Source organism: Lithobates pipiens, unplaced genomic scaffold, assembly GCF_037356315.1.
Source record: "Lithobates pipiens isolate NorthernLeopardFrog02 unplaced genomic scaffold, aLitPip1_a1.2 Scaffold_13, whole genome shotgun sequence".
In the NCBI taxonomy this organism is placed as follows: domain Eukaryota; kingdom Metazoa; phylum Chordata; class Amphibia; order Anura; family Ranidae; genus Lithobates; species Lithobates pipiens.
Window position 1 is genome coordinate 43,300,242 of NW_027507718.1, and position 27,547 is coordinate 43,327,788.

General features: G+C 42.2%; 1 protein-coding gene across 2 annotated transcripts in view; it reads left to right on the top strand.

The window, feature by feature from the left end:
* KDM4C (lysine demethylase 4C) overlaps positions 1–27,547 on the top strand; it is a 732,113-nt gene that overhangs the window by 357,847 nt on the left and 346,719 nt on the right. For both annotated transcript variants that reach the window (XM_077475057.1, XM_077475058.1), the window contains exon 11: positions 11,193–11,557. In XM_077475057.1, coding sequence (XP_077331183.1) covers positions 11,193–11,557 — 365 coding nt within the window. The remainder of the gene's footprint in view (positions 1–11,192; positions 11,558–27,547) is intronic.

Genomic DNA, 27,547 nt, shown 5'->3' on the forward strand with positions numbered 1-27,547 from the left:
TGCTGAATCATGCGACCCAGGACCCACCACCATAAAGAAGGCATAAAAGGATGCACAGGGCCCAGAGGAACACCATGGTTTCCACCATCGGACGCAACATCTGTCACCATCTTGGGACACCAACTACATGGATTGCCACCGAGATCCCCATGGCCAGGAAACCAAGAGGATACTAGAGTCAATCCACACCAAACTTGGGGAGCAAGATCCAGAAACAGATTAGAAATGATCACGGGTAAGAAAGATCCAGCACCCTACACCTGAGAGACCGAAAACAACCATTTCCCTACCTAAGAGAGAACAAACATGCCTTCTTGGAGGGTGGGTCAGAAACACACTAACAAGTGGGGATGGGGGGTGGTGGGAGGGGCGATTACTTTTTTTTTTTTAGAATTATGCTTCCTGAAAAGGAAATCCAATCATCTCTCATGTAGCTGTCTTAGAAGAGGATTTGGGAATTCATACTTACCTATTTTTTACTTTTTTTTATTTTTTATTTTTTTTACATTTCTCCAGTTACTTTTTGTCTTTCAGGCCTAGGCAAATAATATCCTATGCCCCAGGAGTCTAGTTACGGATTAGACAAACAAGGCTCATGTCAGGTTTTTAGGTTGTTATCCACCACTTGCTCTGCTCTCCCTTCGCAAATAGAAAAGATCTATCATCTTCTTTTCAAACATTTTGATATTTTTCATTTATATAGCAAAATAAGAAAAAACCCAGTGGTGATCAAATACCACCAAAGAAAAAAATCTGTTTGTGTAAAAAAAATGATATAAATGTAATTTGCTTTCTGTGTTGCATGACAGTATTGCCAGTTAAATAGTGCAGTGGCGAATATCAAAAAAAGGCCTGGTCATGAAGGGGGAAAAACCTTCCGTAGCGTAAGTGGTTAATAATGATTTAAACCATTTACTAAACTTCTTTCCTTACGGCTGCAATCACATCTTACTGGTTTCATTTTAGGTGGGCTTTATTGCGAGTCTGGAGGCCTTGGATAACACCATCAAAGACCTTAACTTGGTCCATGCATGAGTAAATAGGCATTTTGTCTTTTCAGTATTAAAACATATAGGATTAGGAAACAGGACTTCAATGCATAAAAAAAGCCTGTCCTCTCTCTTCCATACTTTTTGCATTGTCATTGGAACTTTTTTTTTTATGTAAGATCAGACATAACCTACAGTCAGGTCCATAAATATTGGGACATCAACTCAATTCCAATCTTTGTCTCTGTACACCACCACAATGGATTTGAAATGAAACGAACAACATGTGCTTTAACTGCAGAATTTCAGCTTTAATTTGAGGTTATTTACATCCAAATCAGGTGAACGGTGTAGGAATTACAACAGTTTGTATATGTGCTTCCCACTTTTTAAGGGACCAAAATTAATGGGACAATTGGCTCCTCAGCTGTTCCATGGCCAGGTGTGTGGTGTTGCTTCATTTTCAAGGAGCAGATAAAAGGTCCAGTGTTTTTCAAGTGTGCTATTTGCATTTTTAATCTGTTGCTGTCAACTCTCGATATGATGTCCAATGAGCTGTCCCTATCAGTGAAGCAAGCCATCATCAGGCTGAAAAAATAAAACAAATCCATCAGAGAGATATCAAAAACATTAAGTGGCCAAATCAACTGTTTGGAACATCCTTAAAAAGAAAAAAACACACCGGTGAGCTCAGCAACACCAAAAGACCCGGAAGACCATGGAAAACAACTGTGGTGAATGACCAAAGAATTCTTTCCCTGGTGAAGAAAACACCCTTCAGAACAGTTGGCCAGATCAAGAACACTCTCCAGGAGATAGGTGTATGTATGTCAAAGTCACCAATCAAGAGAAGACTTCGCCAGAGTTAATACAGAGGGTTCACCACAAGATGTAAACCATTGGTGAGCCTCAAAAACAGGAAGGCCAGATTAGAGTTTGCCAAACAAAATCTAAAAAAGCCTTCACAGTTCTGGAACAACATCCTATGGACAGATGAGACCAAGATCAAATTGTACCACAGTGATGGGAAGAGAAGAGTATGGAGAAGGAAAGGAACTGCTTATGATCCAAAGCATACCACCAGCGGAGCGTGGTGGTACTTTCATGGCGTGGACATGCCAATGGAACTGGTTCTCTTGTATGATGTGACTGCTGACAAAAGCAGCAGGATGAATTCTGAAGTGTTTCGGGCAATATTATCTGCTCATATTAAGCAAAATGCTTCAGAACTCATTGGATGGCGCTTCACAGTGTAGATGGACAACAACCCGAAGCATACTGCGAAAGCAACCAAAGAGTTTTTTTAAGGGACAGAAGTGGAATGTTATGCAATGGCCAAGTCAATCACCTCACCTGAATCCAATTGAGCATGCATTTCACTTGCTGAAGACAAAACTGAAGGGAAAATGCCCAAAAAACAAGCAGGACCTGAAGGCAGTTGTAGTAGAGGCCTGGCAGAGCATCACCAGGGATGAAACCCAGCGTCTGGTGATGTCTATGCATTCCAGACTTCAGGCTGTAATTGACTGCAAAGGTTTTGCAAGGAAGTATTAAAAAGTGAAAGTTTTATGGATGATTGTTGCTCTGTCCCATTACTTTTGGTCCCTTAAAAAGTGGGAGGCACATATACAAACTGTTGTAATTCCTACACCGTTCACCTGATTTGGATGTAAATCAAATTAAAGCTGAAAGCCTACAGTTAAAGCACATCTTGTTTGTTTCAAATCCATTGTGGTGATATATAGAGCCAAAAAGATTAGAATTGTGTTGAGTCACAGTATTTATGGACCCGACTGTAGATATCTCAGGTATTCAGATCTGGAGGTAAAGTTTTAGGCTATTCAGATAATATGATCTCTATTGCTAACCCTAACTCTCTATTATACCCCACTGTGGACAACCCCAAGTTTTCTGTGTCACTAGATGATGGCCCCTTTTGTACTCTTATATGTACACACTGCTTCTGGGCATCACACTTTATCTCAGGAATATGACCATCCATATATGCATAGACCTGGTTCTTTTGGTCTGGACTCCCAGATCACTGTACAGTTGAGACATTTTCTGAAGAACCTACCTCTGCCTAGCTCCTTCCTCTGACTATTAGCTTCAATAAAAAAAAAAACTAAAAAAAAAAAACCTATGTACTGAATCTGGCCCTATTGACCAGTCCCCTTCCACAATGTGTCTTTTAACGCTCTCACAGAATGGTTCTATATATCCTTATCTTCAATGTTGAGAACCAGACTTTTAACAATGAACAGTGTCAGAGTATAATACATTTATCCCTCAAGTTCTCAATATGCACTAGACTACAGGAAACAAGCCTTGTGAAATGATACAGCATGCCATTGATGTTACATAGATTTTACCCTTCTCTCTCAGAATGCTGCTGAAGATACCATGAGGGATAGGGGACACTCCTTCATATTCCCCCCCCCCCCCCCCCCCCGTCCAACCTTGGCCATCTTTTGGCAGAGAGTAAAAAGGATGACGCATACATTCATTGATTTCCCCCTACTGGATCATACTGCTTTCTTCCTCTTGCATCATTCTCAAATCCCATTAAAAGTTTAAAATATTTGTTAAACCTTCTTAATGCTGCCAAATCCTGTGTTCCTCTGAAATAGGTCTCACACCCCCAAATTTAACGATGTAGATATTGAGTAGATATGTGGTAGAAAATTGAAGATCCTGTTCTGTCTCCACAAAACAAACATGAAATCTACTCCAAAACTTGGTTTTACTGAAACAAGTTTTTAGAGTCCGAAGAAGGCAAATCTCTGTTGAGGAAGTTTCCTTGATCGGGGGCCTTCTCTCTTATAAGTCATGTGTCAAAACCTTTTTGCTTCTCCATCAACCATTTGTTTGTATTCTTTTGTTGCCTCCCTAATTTTCCTTTTAGGCTTTCTTCCAGTTCTTATTTTCCTGAGCTGCTTGTATTCCTAATGCTGTAAATTATTCTATTTGCCTCTGGATACTTTTTTCTACACTGAACTTTTTAGCTGTCTTTTTCTAGTCATAAACGCATATCTCCCTATTACCCTGGTTCTTTCCTAAATATAATTAAAACCAGTTTTGACATCTTGCATATGAAATTTCTTTCTGAACTAACCCAGACAGGTTATTGCATCCCATTCTCTGCACAATATTGTATGTTTATGAGTATTTTTTTTTTTTTTTTTAACTACTGTGTCTAACTGAATACTGGTTCACTTGAGAAGAATTTTCTTAATCGTACATCACGGGACACAGAGCCATAGTAATTACTATGAGGGTTATAGGCCAATTTCAGGTGATGGACACTGGCACACCCTAAGACAGGAAGTCCACTCCCTATATAACCCCTCCCACTACTGGGAGTGCTTCAGTTTTTTCGCCAGTGTCTAAGGTGTTGGTCACGAGTAAAGATGTGCTGTGCTGAGCTCCACTGGTGCAATCCTTGCTGGGGCTAGCTATGCAGCCGGATCCATTCAAAGTGTCTTTTTTGGGCTGAATTGAATGGTACCGGGGCCTCGTGCCGGAATAAATGAGGTTTAGCCTGTAATGCTTCTCTTTCTAGAGCGCTAGACCCCAGGATCCAGTACTTTTGGTTTTTTCAGCCTTAAGTTTTTTTCTGGTGGGGTGTTTTACAGGTCCAGGATTGTGGATCCCCCGATAAAAAAAGGGGGGGGTCCCCAGTTCCTGCAGATTTTTTAAAACGGAGCCCACCGTGAGAGGTGAAGATTGGGTCTGTTTGTTTTACCACAGAAAACCCTGCGGCAGGAAAAGGTAAGTGGAGACTTTTAAAGAATTTTAAAGTTTCTTGTGAATTGTCTCCTTTAAAAAGTAAATATCATGCCTAAAGGTCACTACTGGGGGCTGTATAGAGCACGTACCTAATCATGCTTTCTCACATGCTGTGTCAGCAGACGCTGACAGATCTCTCTCTGGCTAGCAGTCACAGGACTCTGGTAAGATGTTGGGGGAAGCAGAACGATCAGCAGATGCCACTCCGTTCTCCACCGCCTCTGTATGGTGGTTTGTCACAGCCCTCCTCCTCATCACTCCTCTCCCCCTTGCCGCCCTCCCCCCACACACACGCACGCCAATCCCCTTAAAAAAAAACTAACAAAAAAACACTTTTTTTCTGATGTCTCAACCTGCGCTAGCAGAAATTGGCATCTGTCAATCCTTGAGAGACCAGTCTGCACAGGTACTCAAGGTTATTCCTGATCAGCAGGCCAGAATTTAGCCAAGTTACCAGCAGCATTATGTTTGGCAATAGATGTCATAAGAGGTTATATTCTTCAAGCCTCGCACCTTACGCTTGGCTGGTGCATAAGCATAGAATCTTATGGTTGAAAAATTGGTCACCCGAAGCATCGTGCAAAGCTCCTGGCTAGTCTTCCTTTTCAGGGAGAACAACTGTTTAGGGATGATTTGGATAAATAAATCCAAAACATTTTTAGTGCAAAAAGTATACTTTTGCTAGTTGGAAGAGGTTAAACGTATATCATTTAAACAAGCTCCTTCTCCAGTGCCAGGAGCATCTGCTTCCAGGCAGTTATGATGGCCTCTGCTCTCAAGTTCAAGAAGGGAACTGAAGCCACCTCTGAGGGGGCACCCTCGCTCGCTCAAGTGTGGGGGGAAGACTTCTGCAGTTCTCAAGGGTCTGGCCTCATTACCCTGAAAGTGCCCTATCTCGTCTGATCTCAAAGGCTAATCAGGGTTGGGCCTTGTCAGTACCTGGCTGAGAGACCACCTAGGAATGCCAGGTGCCGTAGGCTGCAGCTGGATGACTTCCTCAATAACTCTAAGGTACAAACTTGAGTTCTGAAGGTCCCGGTCGCCTCGTTTCCTCGGATTCCAGAGGAAAAGAAATCTCTCTTTCAAGCAGTTGGACCATCTTTTGTCTCAAAAGATTGATCTTAGTGGTTCCCATGCAAGAGCAGGGATTGGGGTTTTATTTAAACCTTTTCGCGGTACCAACACCAAATGAGTATGTCGGACCCATTCTGGATCTCAAATATTTAAACCAGTTCTGAAAATCTGCTCTTCCGCAATGTCAATCCGATGAGTGATCTCCGTCCTACAAGGTAGAGAACTTCTGGCTTCAATAGACATCAGGGATGCATACCACCATGTACCTATATTTCCCGCTTACCAGAAATATTTATATTTAGAGGTAGAAAAATCTTCTTTTTCAATTTTTAGCTATGTCTTTCAGTCTAGCTACTGGACCTTTTGTATTTACAAAGGTCTTGCCCCCTGCTGTAGCCGGATTAAGGCCCCAAGGTATAACAATTATAGCTTACCTAGACGATCTGCTCTTGATAGACCAGTTGTTAGCCCACTTAGACCAAAGTATGATCTACAGTTAACTACCTGGAATATTGTTTAAAAGGGAAAAATCTGCGCTAACTGGTGATAATTAACGAGGTACAAATAACCTCAAATAAACTCAATGTGCAACAATGTACAAAGGTATGTGACATTTATAAACTCCACCTGAAAAGCACTCAAAGGTGATAAAACCTTGCCAGGTGCTGCAACTAAAAAAAAACTGAATATAGCGTTAAGTGTAAGTGAAAAAGAGCTTCAATTGCTCAACCTAGGTGAGGTTTAGTGAGAAAATATAAATAAATCATCAAATATTATCATCAAATCAGTAAATAATATAAGTGACAAATAGTGTCCTTCATCCCCTAAGGGGAACATTTTTTTTTACATTTCCCAATGACTGAATCCATAGATAAATAAACAAAACAGTGTTATGTGAATAAATTAAAAAAATGTCCACAGTATATGAACACACAATTATATGAATCAGTGGTGGCTATGGTTATAAGTCCATATGTTCTGCAGGGTCAAAGCAAAAAACTTCAAAGAATTCCTTCTGAAATGGTGGTAAATAAGCAAACTTTAACTGAACAGCAACAGTTTTTTTTTTGCTCTATTACTTCTAATGCAGCCTCCACATGCAATCCCGCAAGCTATATATGAAAATGACTAAATGGCCGCTTACCAGATCCAAGGATCAAATGGTCGTATATCAGAATGAACCCTCCACACCAAGCAATATCCCACTCTCTTCCACAGCAAGGACTATCTGCTCTCCAATCAAAGGTGATCACTCTCCTGCTTCATGCTTAGTTGTTTTCCATCCACACTACTCGCCTGCTTCACTGGCTGTGAGTGCACCAAAAAACTTTTTTTGTCCACCATATAACACAATACTTATATAGTGCAATAGGTTTTAACACATCAAAGCTTCTTTTTTTAAAAGTCCACACATGGCCAACAACCAAAGGGGTATGTAAAAAACACAGCAACACTGCAGCATACAAAAAAGTTTTTTCTTAAAGGTAAAAAAAAGCAATGTATCGCTATAAACTTCTATATGTTCAGCTGCTCATGCAGACTGTACCGTATGTTTGGTCCGGGTGGAGCCAAGTTACGCAAGTCTATCTTTCTTCTTCCACCCCCTCTGGCTGTCAGCGCTGGAACACACGCTGTAGCAGTATACAGACACAGAGCGGTTTCTCCATTATTGTATGCACTCGTTGGCCCCAGTGCCGGCTGCTGGCGCCATCAAAAGTAAGCGGCCATTTGGCATTTTGTTTTTATCATACGTTTTAAAAAAGGTATTAGACTATGTTGCTGCTTGATTTATTTGCATAAATACTCCGGCTGGCATATACTGGTGGACAGGAGGTGCATAAACTCTGCATGGGTCAATGTTTGGTTGAGACAGCAAGTAACACTTGCAGAAAGCACATTTGACCTTTTTCTAACTATTAAGGTCAACACCTGCTGGTAAGGAGACATCCATACTTTGAGCAAATTTGGGTGTGTGTTACAGTGGGTAAAGGTGGTTTCATTGCGTACTATCAAAGGCCAGGCTTCAGCCTCGTCAGTATTAGTTTAACAACCACTTTCTTTGCATTCTTTGGTTTGTAGCTTATTCAGCGGGTAACACGTCTTAATCCTCTGGTTAAGTCACCCCTGAACCCTTGGGACTTGGATTTAGTTCTGTCTGCATTTCTGAAACAGGCTGTTTGAGCCGATACAGCATATTCCCTTGGTCCTTTTGACAAGGAATCTAATTTTCTGGTAACCATATCTTCCGCAAGAAGGGTATTAGAGTTGGCTGCTTTTTCTTGTAAGAGCCATATTTGAATATTCGCAAGAATAAGGTGGTATTGTGCCCTCATCCTAACTTTCTATCAAAGGTAGTGTCTGGTTTTATCTAAACTAGGATATTGTTCTACCTTCAATTTTTTTCCAGAACCCTGTTCTACGGAAGAAAAATGACTACATTCTCTTGATGTGGTGAGAGCACTCAAGGTCTACTTGAAGGCGACTGCTCAGATTCAAAAAAAAAACAGATGCTTTGTTGTGTTGCCTGAAGATCCTAGAAAAAGGACAGTCCGCATTGAAATCTACCATCTCTGAATGGATTCAGCAAGTAACTGTTCAGGCTTATGGTTTAATGAGGAGGATTCCACCCTCTCAAATCAAAAGCACACTCCACTAGGTCTGCTAGTGCTTCATGGGAGTGCATCTCCAAGCTTCCATGGTTCAAATCTGTAAGGCCTCAACTTGGTCTTTAGTCCATACGTTTACCAGATTTTATCAGGTGAATGTAAAAAGACACAAGGATATTGCCTTTGGGTGTAGTGTGCTGCAGGCAGCACTATAACTCCTCTAGTCTCATGTTGCCCTAATTTTGTTGGTTCTCCCTCCCCTCGGTTGGCATTGCTCTGGGGCACCTCACAGAGTAATTACTATGGCTCTGTGTCCAGTGATGAACAATTAAGAAAATAGGATTTTTATAACAGCTTACCTGTAAAATGCTTTTCTTTGAAGTACATCACAGGACACAGAGGTCCCTCCCCTCTTTCTGGTATACACGTGTATTGCTTTGCTACAAAACTGAGGTACTCCCAGTAGTGGGAGGTGTTATATAGGGAGTGCACTTGTTGTCTTGGGGTGTGCCAACGTCCATCACCTGAAGGTGGCCTATAACCCACATAGTAATTACTATGGCTCTGTGTCCCATGGTATACTTCAAAGAAAAGGATTTTACAAGTTAGCTGTTTGTTTGTTTTTTGGTTTCTTTAACTACTGTGTTTAACTGAATACTGGTTCACTTGAGAAGAATCATTGATATTTTGTTTTGCATTTTGCTCTGATTTATCCTATTATTTTGGATGCCAATCAGTTCTCTATAATGGATGCTATGTTCTCTTTTATCTGCATTTTTTAAGCAAGTACCTAAGTAAAGAATTTAAAAAACAAAATTAAATCTTAATACATAAATTTAGTAGTAAAAAAGTCAAACGTAAAGCTCTACAAACAGCGAAGCTAACAGTCCCTACTGATTGGTGAATTCTAGCTCTGACTTAGAAAGGGAGTGTGTTGAGCCTCTGTACAGAAACCCCTGCTATCACACAGAAAGTAAGGGTCCTTCTCTGCAGCATGCTGGCAGGGGACAGGATTTTGTACCAGGTTTGTCAGCTTTCTAAACATAAGAAATTGTAAGGCTTTCAACACCTAAAATGTGTTTAGCGTTTGTTTAAAAACACTGTTGTGCTTTAAGTGAAAAAAGTATGCATTTTAAAGTGCATATAAGCCCAGAAACCTATAATTTCATTACAAAATGCCAATTTCTCTAACTGGTAGGAAACAAAAGTTGAGAAAAGTTTAAAGTATGTTTGTAATTTTTGGAATTACAGCATCAGTTAATGCAATATCACCAAGGGCTCTCAGAAAAAAAAAATCAGGTGTACGTGTCCCCAGAGGTTACATAGTAAGGTTGAATAAAGACACCAGTCCAACCAGTTCAACCTCAGTGAGTGTCTACAATTGTCCATATCCCTGTACATTGCACACTCACATCGGTCCCTACCCTCAAGGAGCCCACAAATCAAGGTCCCCATTCATATACTAGGGCCAATTTTGGACAGAAGCCAATTAACCTACCTGCATGTCTTTGGCGTGTGTAAGTGTAAAGCCGCGTACACACGGGCGGACTGTCTGGCCAACTAAGTCCGTCAGACAATCCGACGGACAGTCCGTCCTACTTTTGAATGAACGGACTTGACCACACACGATGAACAGACAGTCCGTTGAAAGCTTGCGCGATGACGTGTACAGCACCTACGACGGGACTAGAAATACGATGTCCAATACACTGCAATGCAACCTTCGGCCGTGTAAATCCTTTCTGAGCATGCGCCATACTTAGTCCGTCCAACTTGCCTACTCACGAGCGGACTGTCCGCTGAAACCAAAGTTGGACGGACAATATTACGGAAATTCCGAAATACTTAGTCCGCCAGACTGTCCGCTGAAAAAGTCCGCTGAAGCCCACACACGAGCGGACTGTCCGCTGAAATGTGTTTCAGCGGACTAAGTTGGACAGACAGTCCGCCCGTGTGTACGCGGCCTAAGATATGCAAATGGTTAAATAGGGACCACATGTGGGAAACTGAGAAAAAAAGGTGTAGGCAAACAACTAAGTCACCAGATTTTCCAGTAGGCTCCTTGAAGCTGATCTTTCCTCGTTACTAACTTACCATACCATGTTCTGCACTGTATCTGTGTGGAGGTGATCATTTCGGTAGATGCAATGCTTTGCTTCCTTAGGCCAGAGCCTCTGGAAATAACAACAGCAGCACACCAGTGGCATCACCAAATTTAGCTTAAAACCTCCTGAGAATACCATACATCTTACACTGCTGATAATCAGCTATGAGGTTGTGGGTATCAGTGTGTAGATATCTTCACATACCAGGATGTGTGCTGCTATTTTTCAGGAGGCTTCCAAGTCTACATTTTTAGGCACAATTACATCTAAATGTTTCTTAAAACATATCATATCCTCACTTTTTTTAGTCCTGTTCCACGTTGTAAAATAATATAAAGCACTCTATTATTAGCAAGAAAGTAAATAGCGTGGAACGGGAGCATACAGTTTCATGTAACTCTAGTTTTCTAACTTCTGTTGGAAGGTACTCAAAGAAGATATGCAAACATTGATCAGTCTCGCAGCTAAGAGCAGTGTAATATAAATTGCAAGACTCTACATATTTAGTTCATAAATTACTGATATTGATCTTCAAGCATGTATGCATAAGCTGCTGTAAATTGCTAATCTTTGATAATATGCAGTTAGCGATCTGGGTTTGATCTATAATGAGTGTTTTTGGTTTATAGATTCACTTTCAGCTATTCCTTTGGAACAAGATATGAAGCCAGAAGACCAAAGTAATCATGACCTTAGTTTGGCTGCTTCGGGCCTTACAGAACTATGCAGCTTTTTTGCCCCATCTGCTGACGTAACGATAGAAGATTGCACAAATTCAGTAGAGGCAATGGACCAAAAACCAAATGGGCAGGAATTCCAAACATCTGATCCATCTGAAGCCACTAGCTTAGAAAAGGAGGAGACAAGCAGCATCACCAGTGATGAAGAGGATGATGTCAGTGACCTTGAGATAGCCGAATGTGGCCTGGAACCTGGAGAAATTCCTTCCATGTTAAATGATGGGAAACGATGCTCTGAAAAGCCCAATCTTTGTGTAAGAACCAGTAATTTCCTTCTATTTATTCTCAATCTTATTGAGCAGTCTTTAGCCAATTTTAAGCAGTATAAATGCTAGTCTCATTAATTTTTCAGCATTGGTATTATACTTGCTCATTTACTGAAACGGACAGAGCATTAATCACTTTAAACCAAGATGGATTTGATAGTACAGCCCTGACAGCTAGGCTGCTGTACTTGTAAAATTAGCAGCTATCAGCATAAATCAAAGGACTACAGTGAGCATCATGTATGACAGGTTACCTATCATGTGCATAGTGCTGCTATGATAAAGTATAAAGCAACACTTCAAAATCCATGTACAGCTTGTTTTCTCTTTGAATTTACAGCTGTACTTAGGACACATGAAGTCTGTGAAAAAGAACCATGCACAGAAGATGCAGGCATTTCCTGGGCACTGTGTATTTTTAACATGTGATAGCATGTCTTTTAAACGTTGCTTTGTGTGTGTATTAAGATGATATTGAACGGTCAATCACCTTGAGCATGCAACTTTTTACTATATTTAGGAGATCCACAAACATTTGTTTACACAAGGAAAATAGGTTATGTATGCCTGCTCTTTTTTCCTACAGCGTGACTGTAACATGCATATTTTTACCTTGCCTTTACCCATTTACTATTTTTGTTTTAAAAGCAAACTAGCATAAAATAGGATCAAGTATATGTTTTTTCCAGTGTATTCTTAAATTCTATCATTTAAAGGGAAACTAGTTTTTGATGAGTTTTATTTGTTTATTTTTTAAGCATACACAACTGCCGTTTAAACCTGTTTTATAGCATTTAATTATATTGTGCCTGCTTCAAATTTTTTTTATACAAATAAAGGTGATAAATAGTGCATCTATCATAGAGCTGCACGATTCTGGCTAAAATGAGAATCACAATTTTTTTGCTTAGAAGATAGATCATGATTCTCGTGGTGTAACACCACCTTTCACATTAAAACAAAAAAAAATTGTGCTACCTTTTACTGTTTTTTTTTTTTTTTATTGGAATGTATTTTTTCCCAAACAATTGCATTTGAAAGACTGCTGGGCAAATACAGCAATATTGCAGCAATTGACATGTTATTCCCTAGGGTCTCTGCTAAAATTATATATATATATATATATATATATGTATAGGGGTTCCAATCCAAGTAATTTTTTTAGCAAAAAATATTGATTTTAACTTAAGAAAGAAGTGTCAGAAAAAGATTTGATCCGTTTGCTCAGCGGGGATTGCTCCGTTGTCCCCGCTGAGCCGGCGGATAACAGGGCGGTCCCTGCACACTGTGCAGGGACCGCCCTCTCAGCTCTCCATGAGCTTGGACCGTCTGTCCGTGTTCATCTGATCCGCTCTGCAGACGGATAGAAAAATAGGATTTTCCTAGTCTGCAGAATCAGACAATTGCGGAGGCGGACGATAGCGGGTGTCATCTGCAGACACCCGCTATCCCATAGGAATGCATGTATGTCCATATTTCATCCGCAAACGGATGGATGAAATATGGACATAATGTCCGCATGTGCGAAAGGGGCCTTAGACTTTACAAGTGTTTGAAAGCTTGGCAGACTACCCAGGTTATTTGTTTACACAAGAAGTTATATCCCTTTGATCTAAGAAGTAAGCATTAGTTACAATGTTTCAAGTTCTAAACTTGGCAGATTGCCCGGGATGCTTTCTTTTGACAGCTGAGTGAGCAGATAATCTCTCCACTTGTTTATATGAAAGAATCGACTACTCTCAGTGGGAGAGATCGTCGGGGGGGGGGGGGGGGGAATCGAGATCGCGGTTTCTTAACGATTAATCGTGCAGCTTTAATCTATCAGCCTGTTTAACTAAAAGGAGTTGTAAAGTCTCCACCTTTGCTACAGCTGCCCCTAGAGTCCCCCCTTTTTCTTACCTGAACCCATCAGTTCCAGCAGAGTGCATGAGCCTAGTGGCTTCAGCTGCTGTCTCTGTCCTTATTGGATAGATCGATAGCAACAGAAGCCATTGGTCCCCCTCGCTGCTGTCAATTAAATCAAGTGACACGAGAGCGGGGAGTGGAGCAAAGTCCTGCTATCTGTGTCAATGGACGCAGCAGCGGGACTCGGGAGGGCAACCGCACAGATGCCCCAATGGAAAACTGCTTTCTGTGTGGGCAACCGATGAAGAGGAGGAACCAGGAGCGCCAGCAGGGCACTCCAGAAGAGGAGGATCAGGGCCACTCCGTGAAAAACCCTTGCACAGAGCAGGTAAGTATACATATATTTTTTTTTTTTATAAAAAAATACAAACTTAACTTTAACCACTTCAGCTCCGGAAGGTTTTGCCCACTTCCTGACCAGGCAATTTTTGCTATACGGCACTGTATTGCTTTAACTGACAATTGCACGGCGCTGTACCCATATAAAATTGATGCCCTTTTTTCCTACAAATAGAGCTTTCATTTGGTGCTGTTTGATCACCTCTGCAGGTTTTTTTATTTTTTTTGCGCTACAAACAAACAAAAAAAAATTTAAAATTGTTTTTAATTCCTGCTATAAAACACATCCAAAAAAAAAAGGTAAAAATCTAATTTCTTAATCAATTTAGGCCAATATGTATTCTGTAAACAAAAATCCCATAAGCGTATTGGCTTGTGCAAAAATGATACTGTCTACAAACTATGGGATAGATTTATGGACCCCATTATTTCTTTTACTATTAACCACTTAAGCCCCGGGAGAATTGTCCCCATAATGACCAGAGCACTTTTTACAATTTGGCACTGCACTGGTTTAACTGGTAATTGCACAGTTATGCGATGCTGTACCTAAACGAAATTTGCATCTTTTTTTTCCCCCCACAAATAGTTTTTTTTGTTTTTGGTGGTATTTGATCGCCTCTGCAATTTCAATTTTTTGCGATTATAAATGGAAAAAAGACCAAACATTTTGAAAAAAAATTATATTTTCTACTTTTTGTTATAAAAAAAATCCAATAAACTAAATTTTAGTCATACATTTAGGCCAAAATGTATTAAAAAATTTCAATAAGCGTTTATTGGTTTGCACAAAAGTTAGAGCGTTTATAAACTAGGGTACATTTTCTGGCATTTACGCAGCATTTAGTTTATGAATGCCTAGCTCATTTCTTGAGTTGCTAAAATGGCAGAGCAGTACAACCCCCCCAAAAGGCCACATTTTGGAAAGTAGACACCCTAAGGAAATTGCTGAGAGGCATGTTGAGCCCATTGAATATTTAATTTTTTTGTCTCGAGTGATTTGAAAAATGACAAAAAATAAATAAATTTTACACAAAGTTGTCATTAAATGATAAAGACTTTTTGGGAGCCTAGCCACGTACAGGACCCCGAAAACCAGTCACTGCCTTCAGGATTTCTAGGGGTGTAAATTTTTGATTTCGCTCCACTCTTCACTACCTATCACAGTTTTGAAGGCCATAAAATGCCAAGATGGCACACCCCCCCCCCCCCCCCCAAATTACCCCATTTTCGAAAGTAGACACCCCAAGCTATTTGCTGAGAGGCATGGTGATTCCATGGAATATTTTAATATTTTGCCACAAGTTTTGAGAATTTTTTTATTTTTTTTTCACAATGTTGTCAAATTATAATACAGGTTTTATATAGCGCCAACCGTTTGCACAGTGCTTTACAACATGAGGGCAGACATTACAGTTGCATTACAATTTGGTACAAGAGGAATCAGAGTGCCCTGCTCATTTAGAGCTTACAATGTAAAAAACTAAATGATATATTGCTCAAACATACCATGGGCATATGCTAAATTGCACCCCAAAATACATTCTGCTTCTTCTCCTTAGTACGGGGATACCACGTGTGAGACTTTTTGGGAGCCTAGCTGTGTACAGGACCCCAAAAACCAATCACCGCTTTCAGGCTTTCTAAGGGCGTAAAATGGTTATTTCACTTCCTCACTACCTATCACAGTTTCGGAGGCCCTGAAATGTCAAGATAGTACACCCCCCCCCCCCCCAATTACCCCATTTTAGAAAGAGGACACTTCAATTTTTGTTAACTCTGGAGATGTAAATATCCGCTATGATAGCAATCGGTAGTGACAGGTACTCTTTTTGAAAAAAAAATGGGGTCTATTAGACCCTAGATCTCTCCTCTGCCCTCAAAGCATCTGGCCACACCAGGATCAGTGTAATAAAATGCTTTCCCAATTTCCCAATGGTGCTGTTTGTATCCGTCGAAAACCTAAGTCTTGAAATGATCATAGCTTATGGTTTCTTAGGCCATAGAGATAACTGGAGCCATTATGGTCTATGGTCAGCTAGCAAAACCACCGGCTGCATTCTCTGGTTCCCTGGTGGGACAGGAGAGCCAGAGATAACCATGGAAGATGGCAGGAGTGGGGGGTGGGGGGGGGGCGTTCCCTCCCACTGCTTGTAAAAGCAGTCTAGAGGCCAATTAGCTGCTAGGATTGCTTTTACATGAAAGCCGACTGCTGGCTGAAAATACTTGATACCAAGATGATACCTAAACCTCCAGGCATCATTCTGGTATAACCACTCAAAGTCCAGCAACATACCATTACATTGCTGGTCCTCGTTGGGCATATATTGTAATGTTCTTTTTTTCAGCAGCCTGTGGGCTGCATGAAAAAAAGATTGATCGTGGGTATGCCCACCATTAGAATACCGCCCTTCATCCACCCACTTCTAATGATGGGCATACATGCACCGTTTTTTTAACTGGTGGGGAAATCACCTCCTACAGCACTGGAGTCGCAGATTTATGTATCGTGAGAGCAAGCGCTGTTGCTGTCAAGATAAATAAATCAGTGCTGCAGCTGAATGGTGTACCTGAAAAGTAAACAATGTTAATAATAAAACTAACTCGATAAAACAATCTGTGCCAAAAAGAGTAAACAATATATGCCGAAGCATGGGGGCAAGCCACCCCTAATGTAACTCGCCCCTCCACCCCTGCCCCCATGCTTAGGCCTATATGCTCTTTTTTTTTTCTTTAACTGTGGTGGTGAAATCACCTCCTACAGCGCTGTAGTCACGGCTTTATATATTGTGGGAGCAAGCGCTGTTTCTGTCAGAATAAATAAATCTGTGCTGCAGCTGAATGGCATACCTGCAAAGCAAATAATGGTTAATACTAAAACAACACAAAACATTACAGAACAGTAAGACATACCATACCTGCAAAGCAAATACAGTAAAACACAGTTAAAATAAAACATTACAGTTATAGAATACTGTAACAATAGAGAGAGAACAATAGACTGGACAATAGAGAGCGAACATAAAAGAGAACAATAGAGAGAAGAAAATGAAACGATAACCATTTTTGTCTTGTTTCATTTTTGTGTCTTTTTTTTTTTTTTTTGCACTTTTATATTAACTGTAAACGTTCCAGATTAGGGTCTCTCAAAATGTGATGGCCATCTTCTTCTTTGGAGACCCTGTGTAAGTGCCCTAGAACTGTGCAGTGCTGTACCCTACACTAATACTCCACTAGTGTGTGGTAGCATTTGAAACAGTCACTGATGCAAAGACCAGGTTGGTCAGGACCGGAGGGACAATAAAAGCGGGTGTCATGCATAAATCCACATTTTGGGGTACCAGGAATACATACGGAAAATGCCCCTTATGCAGCCGGCTCACTGTATTTGTGTTGGGAAGTTGAGCGCAGCACCATCTGGAAACAGGTTTGGGATCTCTTCCTGGAATTTTATAAAGGATCCAGTTCGTCCTGACGCTTTGTATAGCACATAAGCGTTCAGCAGAGCCAATTGTTATAAATATACAGATACTTTTTTTATACCAGCGTCTGGCCTTTAAGTACGGCGCCAATATCTGGTCGTTGACGTCCATCCCCCCCCCATAGAAACACTTTCAAAGTATATGGCAACAGCATTAGTGATGGCCGAACGGTTCGCCCGGCGGTCGTTTCGCGGCGAATTTCGGCTGTTCGCGGTACGCCTGATCGGCTGACTATTGCTGCCGTTTGCCCGGCGGACTTCCGTGTTTACTGTGTAAAAGAACTTTGACCTATGATGACACATCCATCATGGGGTACAGGACAGCCAATTGAGACATTACAGCACATGGACACTTGGACATTCCCCCTGACTTATAAATAGACCCGATCCGGTGGCCATTTTACATTCTTTCTTCTGTCACTATAGGGAGAGGTTGCTGTGTGGAGCAGGGAGAGATTGCAGTGACCCAAATCGCTAGCTATTTGGTACACAAGTTCTTTTCAGGACTGGTATAGGTGTTAGATGTAGTTCAGGATATAGGTTTGCTGTGCAGCCTGAGTGTCTTTTGTCAGTTTAGAGAAAGGGACAGGACAGTGTGTGCTGCAGGGACAGTCAGTTTAGTCATTAGCTGTTACTATCAGGTCCACAAAAGTGCTATTCCAGTTATTGTTCCAGTAGCCTCTGTTTTGTCAGTTTATATAGGGACAGGCAGGAATCGGTGTGTGAGGCAGTGAGGGTCAGTTTAATCAGTAGCTGTTACTATATTAGGTCCACAAAGGTTCTTTTCAGGACTGGTATCAGTGGTATGGTAATAGGCTTGTACACGTATAATATTCTTTCTTCCATATATAGAAAGAATATTATACTTGACTGCTGCCCTTCTGCTGCAGTCTGCTAATGAGTCACACACAACCTACTTGTTCCACAAAGGTCCTTATAAGGACTGGTAACCTGGTGTAGGGTGCTATAGTACATAGGGTTGAGTGAGGTACCGTCTGCTATTCTATGAGGTCTGGTATAGGTCCACAATACATAGGGTTGAGGTGCACTACTGCTGACCGCTGCCCTATACTGCAGCAGTCCTTCATCGGTATAGGGACTGAGAGTTTTGTCACAGGGTCATTTAAAAAATGACAGGCAGAGGAAGAGGCAGGCTCTTCCGCAGGGGTGGTAGGGGTAGGGCAGGAGCAACAGGCTTGAGCCAAAGTGGGAAGTTGCAGAAGGTGCGTTCAATTCATTTAAAGAACGCACCAGACTTGGTTGAGTGGCTCACTCAGCCTTACTCTTCTGCACCCTCCTCGTCCTCTCGATCTGCACCCTCTTCTTCACTCTCTGCTATGTGTACCCCCAAAGACACTACCACCAACAACACCACCACCACCACCACATACCTTCCGCTTGAGTCACAGGAATTATTTTCCGATCCATATCAAGACATTTCAGATGCGCAGCCACTCTTGGTATTGGATCAGGAAGAGGAGGTAGCAACAACCGCTACTCAGCAGTCTGACGACAGTACCCAGATCAGCCCAAGGAGGAGGTTGGTCCCCGGTGTTGCTGCCTACTCAGAGATCTCTACTTATAGCGGTGGGGAAGGTGACATCGATGATGACGTGTCTAGTGATGTCACGTGGGTGCCCACAAGAGAGGAAGAGGAGGGGAGTTCAGAGGGAGATGTGGACCAGCAGATAGGGAGGAGAAGCAGGAATAACTTACATTGCACAGGAGGGCCAAAGCAGACTGCAAATGTATCAGGTCACATCTGGCGCTCCCAGGACACCGGCACATGGCTCCGCAGTGTGGGCTTTTTTTAACGTGTCCGCTGCTGACAATAGCGTTGCCATCTGCAATCTTTGCAGTCAACGCATTAGTCGCGGTAAGCCCAACACTCACCTAGGGACGACCGCCTTAGGAAGGCACATGAGCAGCCATCACCGAGCCCAGTGGGAGCAACGGAACACACAAAGCCACACTCCAGGCTCTCACCGTCCAGCCTCGTCTTCTACTTCTCCTTCTCCTCTCTCCTCACAATTGTCCTCCACTCCACCTTCCATCACGCCAAGCTCACGTTTTTCTGCAAAAAGGCAGGCTTCCGTGGGCCTAATGTTCGAGCGTAAAAAAATGATGACGCCGGATAACCCTCTTGCCCAACGGTTGACGGCTGGCTTGTCAGAACTCATAGCCCGCCAACTACTGCCATATAAACTGGTGGACTCGGAGGCCTTTCGCAAATTTGTGGCCATTGGAACACCACAATGGAAGGTTCCAGGAAGGAAGTATTTCTCAGAGAAGGGCATCCCAGAGCTATATGGCCATGTTCAGCAGCAAGTGAATGTATCTCTGGCACACAGTGTCGGTGCCAAGATACATCTGACCACAGACACGTGGTCTAGCAAACACGGGCAGGGAAGGTATATCACTTTTACTGCCCACTGGGTGAACCTTCTGACGGCCGTCAAGCATGTAACCCGTGGCACCCGTGTAGATTTGGTTTTACCGCCACGGATTGCATGCAGGCCTGGCCCTTCTTCTCCTCCTCCTCCTACTCCATCCTCCTCCCTCTCCTCCTCGGCTGACTCCTCATTTTCCGCTGCTAGCGTCTCTTCCGCTGCACCGCCCAAGCTCCCCAGAACCTATTTGACATGCCAGGTGAGACGTTGCCATGCCGTGCTGCGTCTGTTGTGCCTGGAAGCCAAGAGCCACACTGGCCAGGCACCCCTTTCAGCTTTGCGTTCACAGGCAGATCAGTGGCTAACCCCACTCAATTTGACAGTTGGTAAAGTGGTGTGTGACAACGGTGCCAATCTGCTTAGCGCGTTGAAACAGGGAAAAATCACGCACGTGCCATGCATGGCACACGTCTTAAACTTGGTCGTGCAGCGATTCGTTGTCAAATACCCTGGGGTCCAGGACATCTTGCGGCAGGCAAGGAAAATCTTGGCCCATTTCAGAAGATCTTACACGGCCATGGCTCACCTTGCTGACATTCAGTGGCGACACAATCTGCCGGTCAGACGTCTTATTTGCGATTGCCCGACGCGATGGAACTCAACCTTCTATATGCTTGATAGGCTGCTCCAGCAGAAACGTGCAGTTAACGTCTACCTGTATGAACTCTGCGGCAGAACAGGTTCTGGGAAACTGGGTTTTTTCCACTGCGCCAGTGGCTGCTCATGCGCAATGCATGCAGACTTCTGCGACCATTTGAGGAGATCACCAAACTGGTCAGTCGCAGCCATGGCGCCATCAGTGACATGGTACCTTATGCCTTCTTTATGGAGCGTGCATTGCGTCGTGTCATTGATCAAGCTGTGGAGGAGCAGGAGCGGGAAGATGAGGAAGTCGCAATGCTGGATGAATTCCCAGGGGGGGCTACTCTATCTGAGACAAGTGAACAACAGGCGTCTGAAGAGGAGTCAGAGGAGGATGGTGCCGGGGCGGATGAGGAGGATCATGAAGAGCATGCTTTAAACCTTTCTGGGATCCCTGTTGTGCGTGGATGGGGAGAGGAGAATGAAGAGGACGACATTATCCTGGATGATGAGCAGGAGCCAGGCCACCACACCGATTCCAGTTTAGTGCAAATGGGGGCCTTCATACTCCAGTGTTTTAATAGGGACCCCCGTATAAAAAGCGTAAGGGTCAAGGACCAGTACTGGGTGGCAACGTACTTAGACCCCCGGTACAAACACAAAATGGCCGAAATGTTACCGCCGCCACAGAGGGCTGGCAGAATGGAGCACTTACAGGCCTTGCTTCGAGAAAAGCTGCATTCTGTTTTTGCGTACGCTGGCAGAGGAGCAGTTCCCACTCCCAGAGAAGGAGTTGCGGGTACCAATCCAATAGCGCCTGCAAGAAGAGGCCGGTTTGAAGATGTGTTGGTGACTTCGGATATGAGGTCATTCTTTCAGCCGACCCATAGACAGGTGTCACCCGGATCCAGCATCAGGGAACGCCTAGACCGTCAGGTGTCCGACTACATCGGGTTAACGGCCGATGTGGACGCTCTGAGTGATGAACCCCTGGACTACTGGGTGGCCAGAGCTTGCCCAATTTGCAATCGAACTGTTGGCTTGCCCCTCGTCCAGTGTCCTATCCGAAAGGACGTTCAGCGCAGAAGGGGGGATCGTGACCGATAAGCGTACTCTCCTAGCTCACGACAGTGTTAACTACCTCACATTTCTAAAAATGAATGAGGCATGGATCTCGGAGGACTTCAACACATGTGACCAGTAGACCATGTATATGTCGATAAACAATTTTTTTAATCGAGCACAGACCTTCTTTCTTCATTTGGCTCACTTCCTTGTCCAAAAAAAGCACACTGTACTATATGCCCGTACCCTCCTCTTTGAAGAGGTTGAGCGGTGTCATATTTCTACTGAGGCTGCTTATTATGAGGGGCTCCCATCATCCCTGTGCTGTGCTGACTTCCTCCTGGGGCTGTACCTCTGCTGTGCATATTATGAGGGGCTCCCACCATCCCTGTGCTATGCTTATTATGAGGGGCTCCCACCATCCCTGTGATTTGCTGACTTCCTCCTGGGGCTGCTTATTATGAGGGGCTTCCACCATCCCTGTGCTATGCTGACTTCCTCCTGGGGCTGCTTACGGTGCAGGTGTCAGTGCTGTATATAACAGTGCTGATGTCAGTGCTCTCTATCACGGTGCTGTTGTCAGATGACTCTATCACGGTGCAGGTGTCATTGCTGTATGTCACGCTGCTGATGTCAGTACTCTCTATCACGGTGCTGCTGTCAGTGCTGTATATCACGGTGCTGCTGTCAGTGCTGTATATCACGGTGCTGGTGTTAGTGCTTTATGTCACGCTGCTGATGTCAGTGCTCTCTATCACGGTGCTGTTGTCAGATCACTCTATCACGGTGCAGGTGTCATTGCTGTATGTCAGGCTGCTGGTGATCATCTCCTGCACCCTCTTCTTTGCCTACCCTGACCTTCCCTCTCCTCCATGCGCTCCACAGTCCTGAATTGTCACAACAATTTCCCATATAAAAAAAGAATGCTTGTAGTTGTCGATCCCAGATTCACCTCATACATGTGTTATGTCATTTGCTATGTGGTGGGACTATGTTTGCACAGCTATTAATTATTTTGTGGCTGCAAATTTGACCTGTAAGTTTGCAAAGTTTGCCTCCCATTGAAGTCAATGGGGCCTGCCGCGAACGTTCCGGTTCGCGAACTATCGACCGCGTTCGCGAAACTTCCCGTCGGAAGTTCATCCATCACTAAACAGCATCCCTTATTTATATAAAAGAAACAAAAATTTGGGAGATTTGGGACTTTTTGGGTGAATTTAAAAAAAAATGTATAAATACATAAACCAAAATTGTGAAAAAAAATTTTTTTTTTATTAAATGAGCAATATCATAAAAACAATGCAAAGAATACAACCATATCCAATGGTGTATGGAAACACCTTATTAGTAATATTGATTCACTGTATTTACATTAATATTTCTATGTTTTGCCATACGGCTTCTTCAGGAAAAAACTTAACAGAAAAATAAAACAAATATTAGCAGTCTGTGTGTATGTGTGTGTGTGTATGTGTATATATATATATATATATATATATATATATATATATATATATATATATATATATATGTGTTATAATATGAAACATTTATAGCATACACATATGGTTGAAATCGAACACATGACGAATATCCCCAAATTATTGGTTCCTACCTCAATGATTGAGCAATGGAGCCAGATTGAAGCTAAAAAGAATTGGAGTGAGGGATGAAATTCAATGAAGTCGTGCAACTGACGGACTACAAATGCCTAATTGTGCTGGATCTCCCGTAGGGAGGGGTATGGATAAATTAGATCAACCAAAGCTCAAAGTGTGACCTATAAAACAGTCCAAACATATTCTATCTGTATAAAATCACGTTGAATCGTCCTTAAACAGCTTATAGAAATTGAAAAATCTTCAATAATGTAACTTACTCAAACAGAGCTTTCCTTAGATTTAAGTAAACTGGGAGCCTAGAAACCCATCGGATGATATTAGTGGTTTAACTTTTTAGTAGCCCAATCTGTGGTTCTAAAGATGCTCATAAATCATAGGCCAAAATAGCCATGCACTAACTGAATGGAGCATAAACTACCGCTTAGCAAACATTCCATACTATATATACTTGCCTCCATTTTTAAAAGGAAAAAGCCCATCCATGGGTCAATTAGCTATCAAAAAGGGAAAAACGGGACCTCTTGGCCATGCTTCAAAATTGCACCTGCTTGTGGAATGGCGACAAACACCATTTTCATATGCGTTCGCTTCTGCACGCAAGCTCGGCCGGATAGGGCGCGTTAAATTTTTTTTTTTATTATTTATTTTACCTTTTTTTTTTTTTTTTTACATTGTTATTTTAATTTTTTTTTTTCAAATTTATCACTTTTACAAGGAATGCAAATATCCCATGTAATAGACAGGACCTCTTAAATATGAGATCTGTGAGCAAAAAGACATTTACACTAAAATTCAATAAAAAAATAAATAAAATAAAACTGTCATTTAAAAAAAAAAAAAAAAAAAAAGGCCCTTTAAGAGCTATGGGCTCCGCTGCAGCCGAGGGCTCCGGTACGCGGGCGGAGGGCACCGGAGCACGACGAAGAAGAGGATACCGGGGTTAGCTGTTGCCATAACAGCGATATTTCTCTTCAAAGTTAGAACATATATTGGCGTGCGGCAGTCGGGAAGTGGTTAAGGATGATTCAAAGTGATTTTATACAGATAGAATATGTTTGGACTGTTTTATAGGTCACATTTTGAGCTTTGGTTCATCTCATTTATCCATACCCCTCCCAACGGGAGATCCGACACAATTGGGTGTTTGTGGTCGGTCAATTGCTCAACTTGGATTTTGTCAATCTGGCTCCCATGCTCAATCATTGAAGTAGGTACCGATAATTTGGGGATATTCGTAATGTGTTTGATTGCAAACATATGTGTATGCTGTCAATGTTTCATATTATGACTTTCTCTCTTTCTTTCTCTCTCTCTCGGAGAGTGTAGACGTGTAGGCCTCTTCACTAGTGTACCTCCGATTGGACATTGTGGCCTCAAAATTTACTGGTACAACTAATTAGTCTCACAGGCAAAAAGAGCAGCTGATTGGCTGAGCCTGCTTTAATCGCTACCAAAAAACTGTTGATGTTCGCAGGGATAAGGCCTGATGCTGCGAGAGCTGCAGTTATGTGCCTTGTGTTTTGTACGTGACAGTGATCGATTGATACTGCACTTGGGTGGGCTGGGCTGGGAGAAGTGGCTAAATACAGGTGCTAGCAAGTATTTGGGCTGATCCCGCTAATGCTGCCTTTTTGGGAACCCTTAACTATTGGGTATGCTAGTATAGATCTGATCAGATCAAAGATATTGATCCATTCAGACACTATACTAGTCGTAAGGGAGGTGTATGGTGTGTGTGCATGGGTGTTAGCGCTACTGGCACATCTGACTCTCCCTGGCACTGACCCTGATGCTAAAACCTGTACTGGGAGGTGATCAGGGGGTTAAACCTTTATTCAGCAATATATGGCGGTTACCCTGATGCTATAAAAACCTGACGGTGACAGTAAATAGCTAGCGTTACCCGTGACACTAAATACAGCGATCAGAAAAAAGATCTGTACACTATAATAGTGACACTGTGACGGGGTGAAAGATTTAACTGAGGGCTGATCAAGGGGTTAAACCTTTATTTGGGGGGCTACCCTAAACCTATATGGGCCTACTACTAACTGCCCTAATGCTGATTAGTGTCACAAACTACACTAGTACGGTAGTCAAAGAAAAATATGAAAACTGCACTTGGTTGACAGCAAGTGAATAGGTTAACCTAAGTGTGCCTGTATAAATAAATAAATAAAGTTGCGCTATGGAGAAACCAAAAACAAAGCAAGATCTCCAATGTGATAGAAATATAAAAAATAGAAAGTGAAGGAAGAAAAGAAAATATACTGGGTTAGAGCTGCCTGTGCCTGAAGCCCTCACTTCCTTAGTGGGGAGGAGAGGGAAATGAAAAGTGTAAAATAAAAAGGTTATGGCGCTAAACCCTATCACCAAAACCTGGTGTTTTTTTTATATAAAAAGAAAAAGCTGTTGGCAATAGCGTGCAAAGATTTCCTAAAACAATTTTGTATCCTAATTGGAAAAAATATGTGTGATCAGTATGGAATCAACATTCGTGTTCCATCATAATTATAACCGAAAAAGATATTAGGTTATCTTATACGTGTCAGCCTGCTATGAGTGAATACCAAAAATATGTAAACATTCATTTAGATATACAAAATGGTGAAAATGTTGTTTGTATCCAACAATGTGCTAGTTCAGAACAAACTGTGCAAACATGTGCAAAATAAGTGCAAAAAACAACTAGGGATCAGAACAGCCAGGGATCAGAAATATGTTCAACCAATAATCGCATGAAGACGCATCTATGTCCAATATAAGTCCAAAATTAATGTTTGGCTTAATGATACTGCCTCCTCAGATTATTGCTGTAATTGATGCGTAAAGTCAATAGGGAATATTTCATTCACTCGTGCAAACAGTGCGGGTCTTCAATTAGAAAACTTCATCCCCGGTGCGCCACTCAGTGCTATAGTATGTAAATGCTCTCACCAGAGTTAATGCCCCTTCTGGGGCTGGATGGACCTTCACAATGTAAGCCACTGTGCTTCTCTCTGGCTGCTGTTGGTGCACTGGATGAAGCTTCGCTATTCCGTCCGTATGGTCTCCAACGTTAATTATATATGAGGAAAGACATATCCATAGTGTAATACATTCTTAACCAGATCGTTCGTTTATTAATATTAAAAACTACTCACATTTGACATTAAAAGCATATGCGTATGGAAAAAACTCAGCCGTTCGTCTCTATCCGTTCAAACGAGTGCACACAACGTGGCCACGCCCTACGGGTTTCGTCACTCTGACGTCCTCTGGAGCGGCCATATTGGTGCACCTTACTATGGCCGCTCCAGAGGACGTCAGAGTGCACACAACGTGGCCACGCCCTACGCGTTTCGTCACTCTGACGTCCTCTGGAGCGGCCATATTGGTGCACCTTACTATGGCCGCTCCAGAGGACGTTGTGTGCACTCGTTTGAACGGATAGAGACGAACGGCTGAGTTTTTTCCATACGCATATGCTTTTAATGTCAAATGTGAGTAGTTTTTAATATTAATAAACGAACGATCTGGTTAAGAATGTATTACACTATGGATATGTCTTTCCTCATATATAATTAACGTTGGAGACCATACGGACGGAATAGCGAAGCTTCACCCAGTGCACCAGCAGCAGCCAGAGAGCAGCACAGTGGCTTACATTGTGAAGGTCCATCCAGCCCCATAAGGGGCATTAACTCTGGTGAGAGCATTTACATACTATAGCACTGAGTGGCGCACCGGGGATGAAGTTTTCTCATTGAAGACCCGCACTGTTTGCACGAGTGAATGAAATATTCCCTATTGACTTTACGCATCAATTACAGCAATAATCTGAGGAGGCAGTATCATTAAGCCAAACATTAATTTTGGACTTATATTGGACATAGATGCGTCTTCATGCGATTATTGGTTGAACATATTTCTGATCCCTGGCTGTTCTGATCCCTAGTTGTTTTTTGCACTTATTTTGCACATGTTTGCACAGTTTGTTCTGATCTAGCACATTGTTGGATACAAACAACATTTTCACCATTTTTTATATCTAAATGAATGTTTACATATTTTTGGTATTCACTCATAGCAGGCTGACACGTATAAGATAACCTAATATCTATTTCGGTTATAATTATGATGGAACACGAATGTTGATTCCATACTGATCACACATATTTTTTCCAATTAGGATACAAAATTGTTTTAGGAAATCTTTGCACGCTATTGCCAACAGCTTTTTCTTTTTATATAAAAAAACACCAGGTTTTGGTGATAGGTTAATTTATCACATCACTGATAGGGTTTAGCGCCATAACCTTTTTATTTTACACTAAGTGTGCCTGTGTTTTAGTGCAACTCACATTTAGATGTACTCTCTCCTTGCTCTGGAACGGAAAAGGATTCAACGAGGGGACATTACATCACTTCCCCTGCCTGTGTTTACATTACACAGTCAGGGGACAGTCTCCCATTCGCCAGAACCGATCACCAGGTCAAGGCCAAAAATCATTGGCCTGGGCAGGGAGACTGATCAGTTCTGAAGCGAATCTGA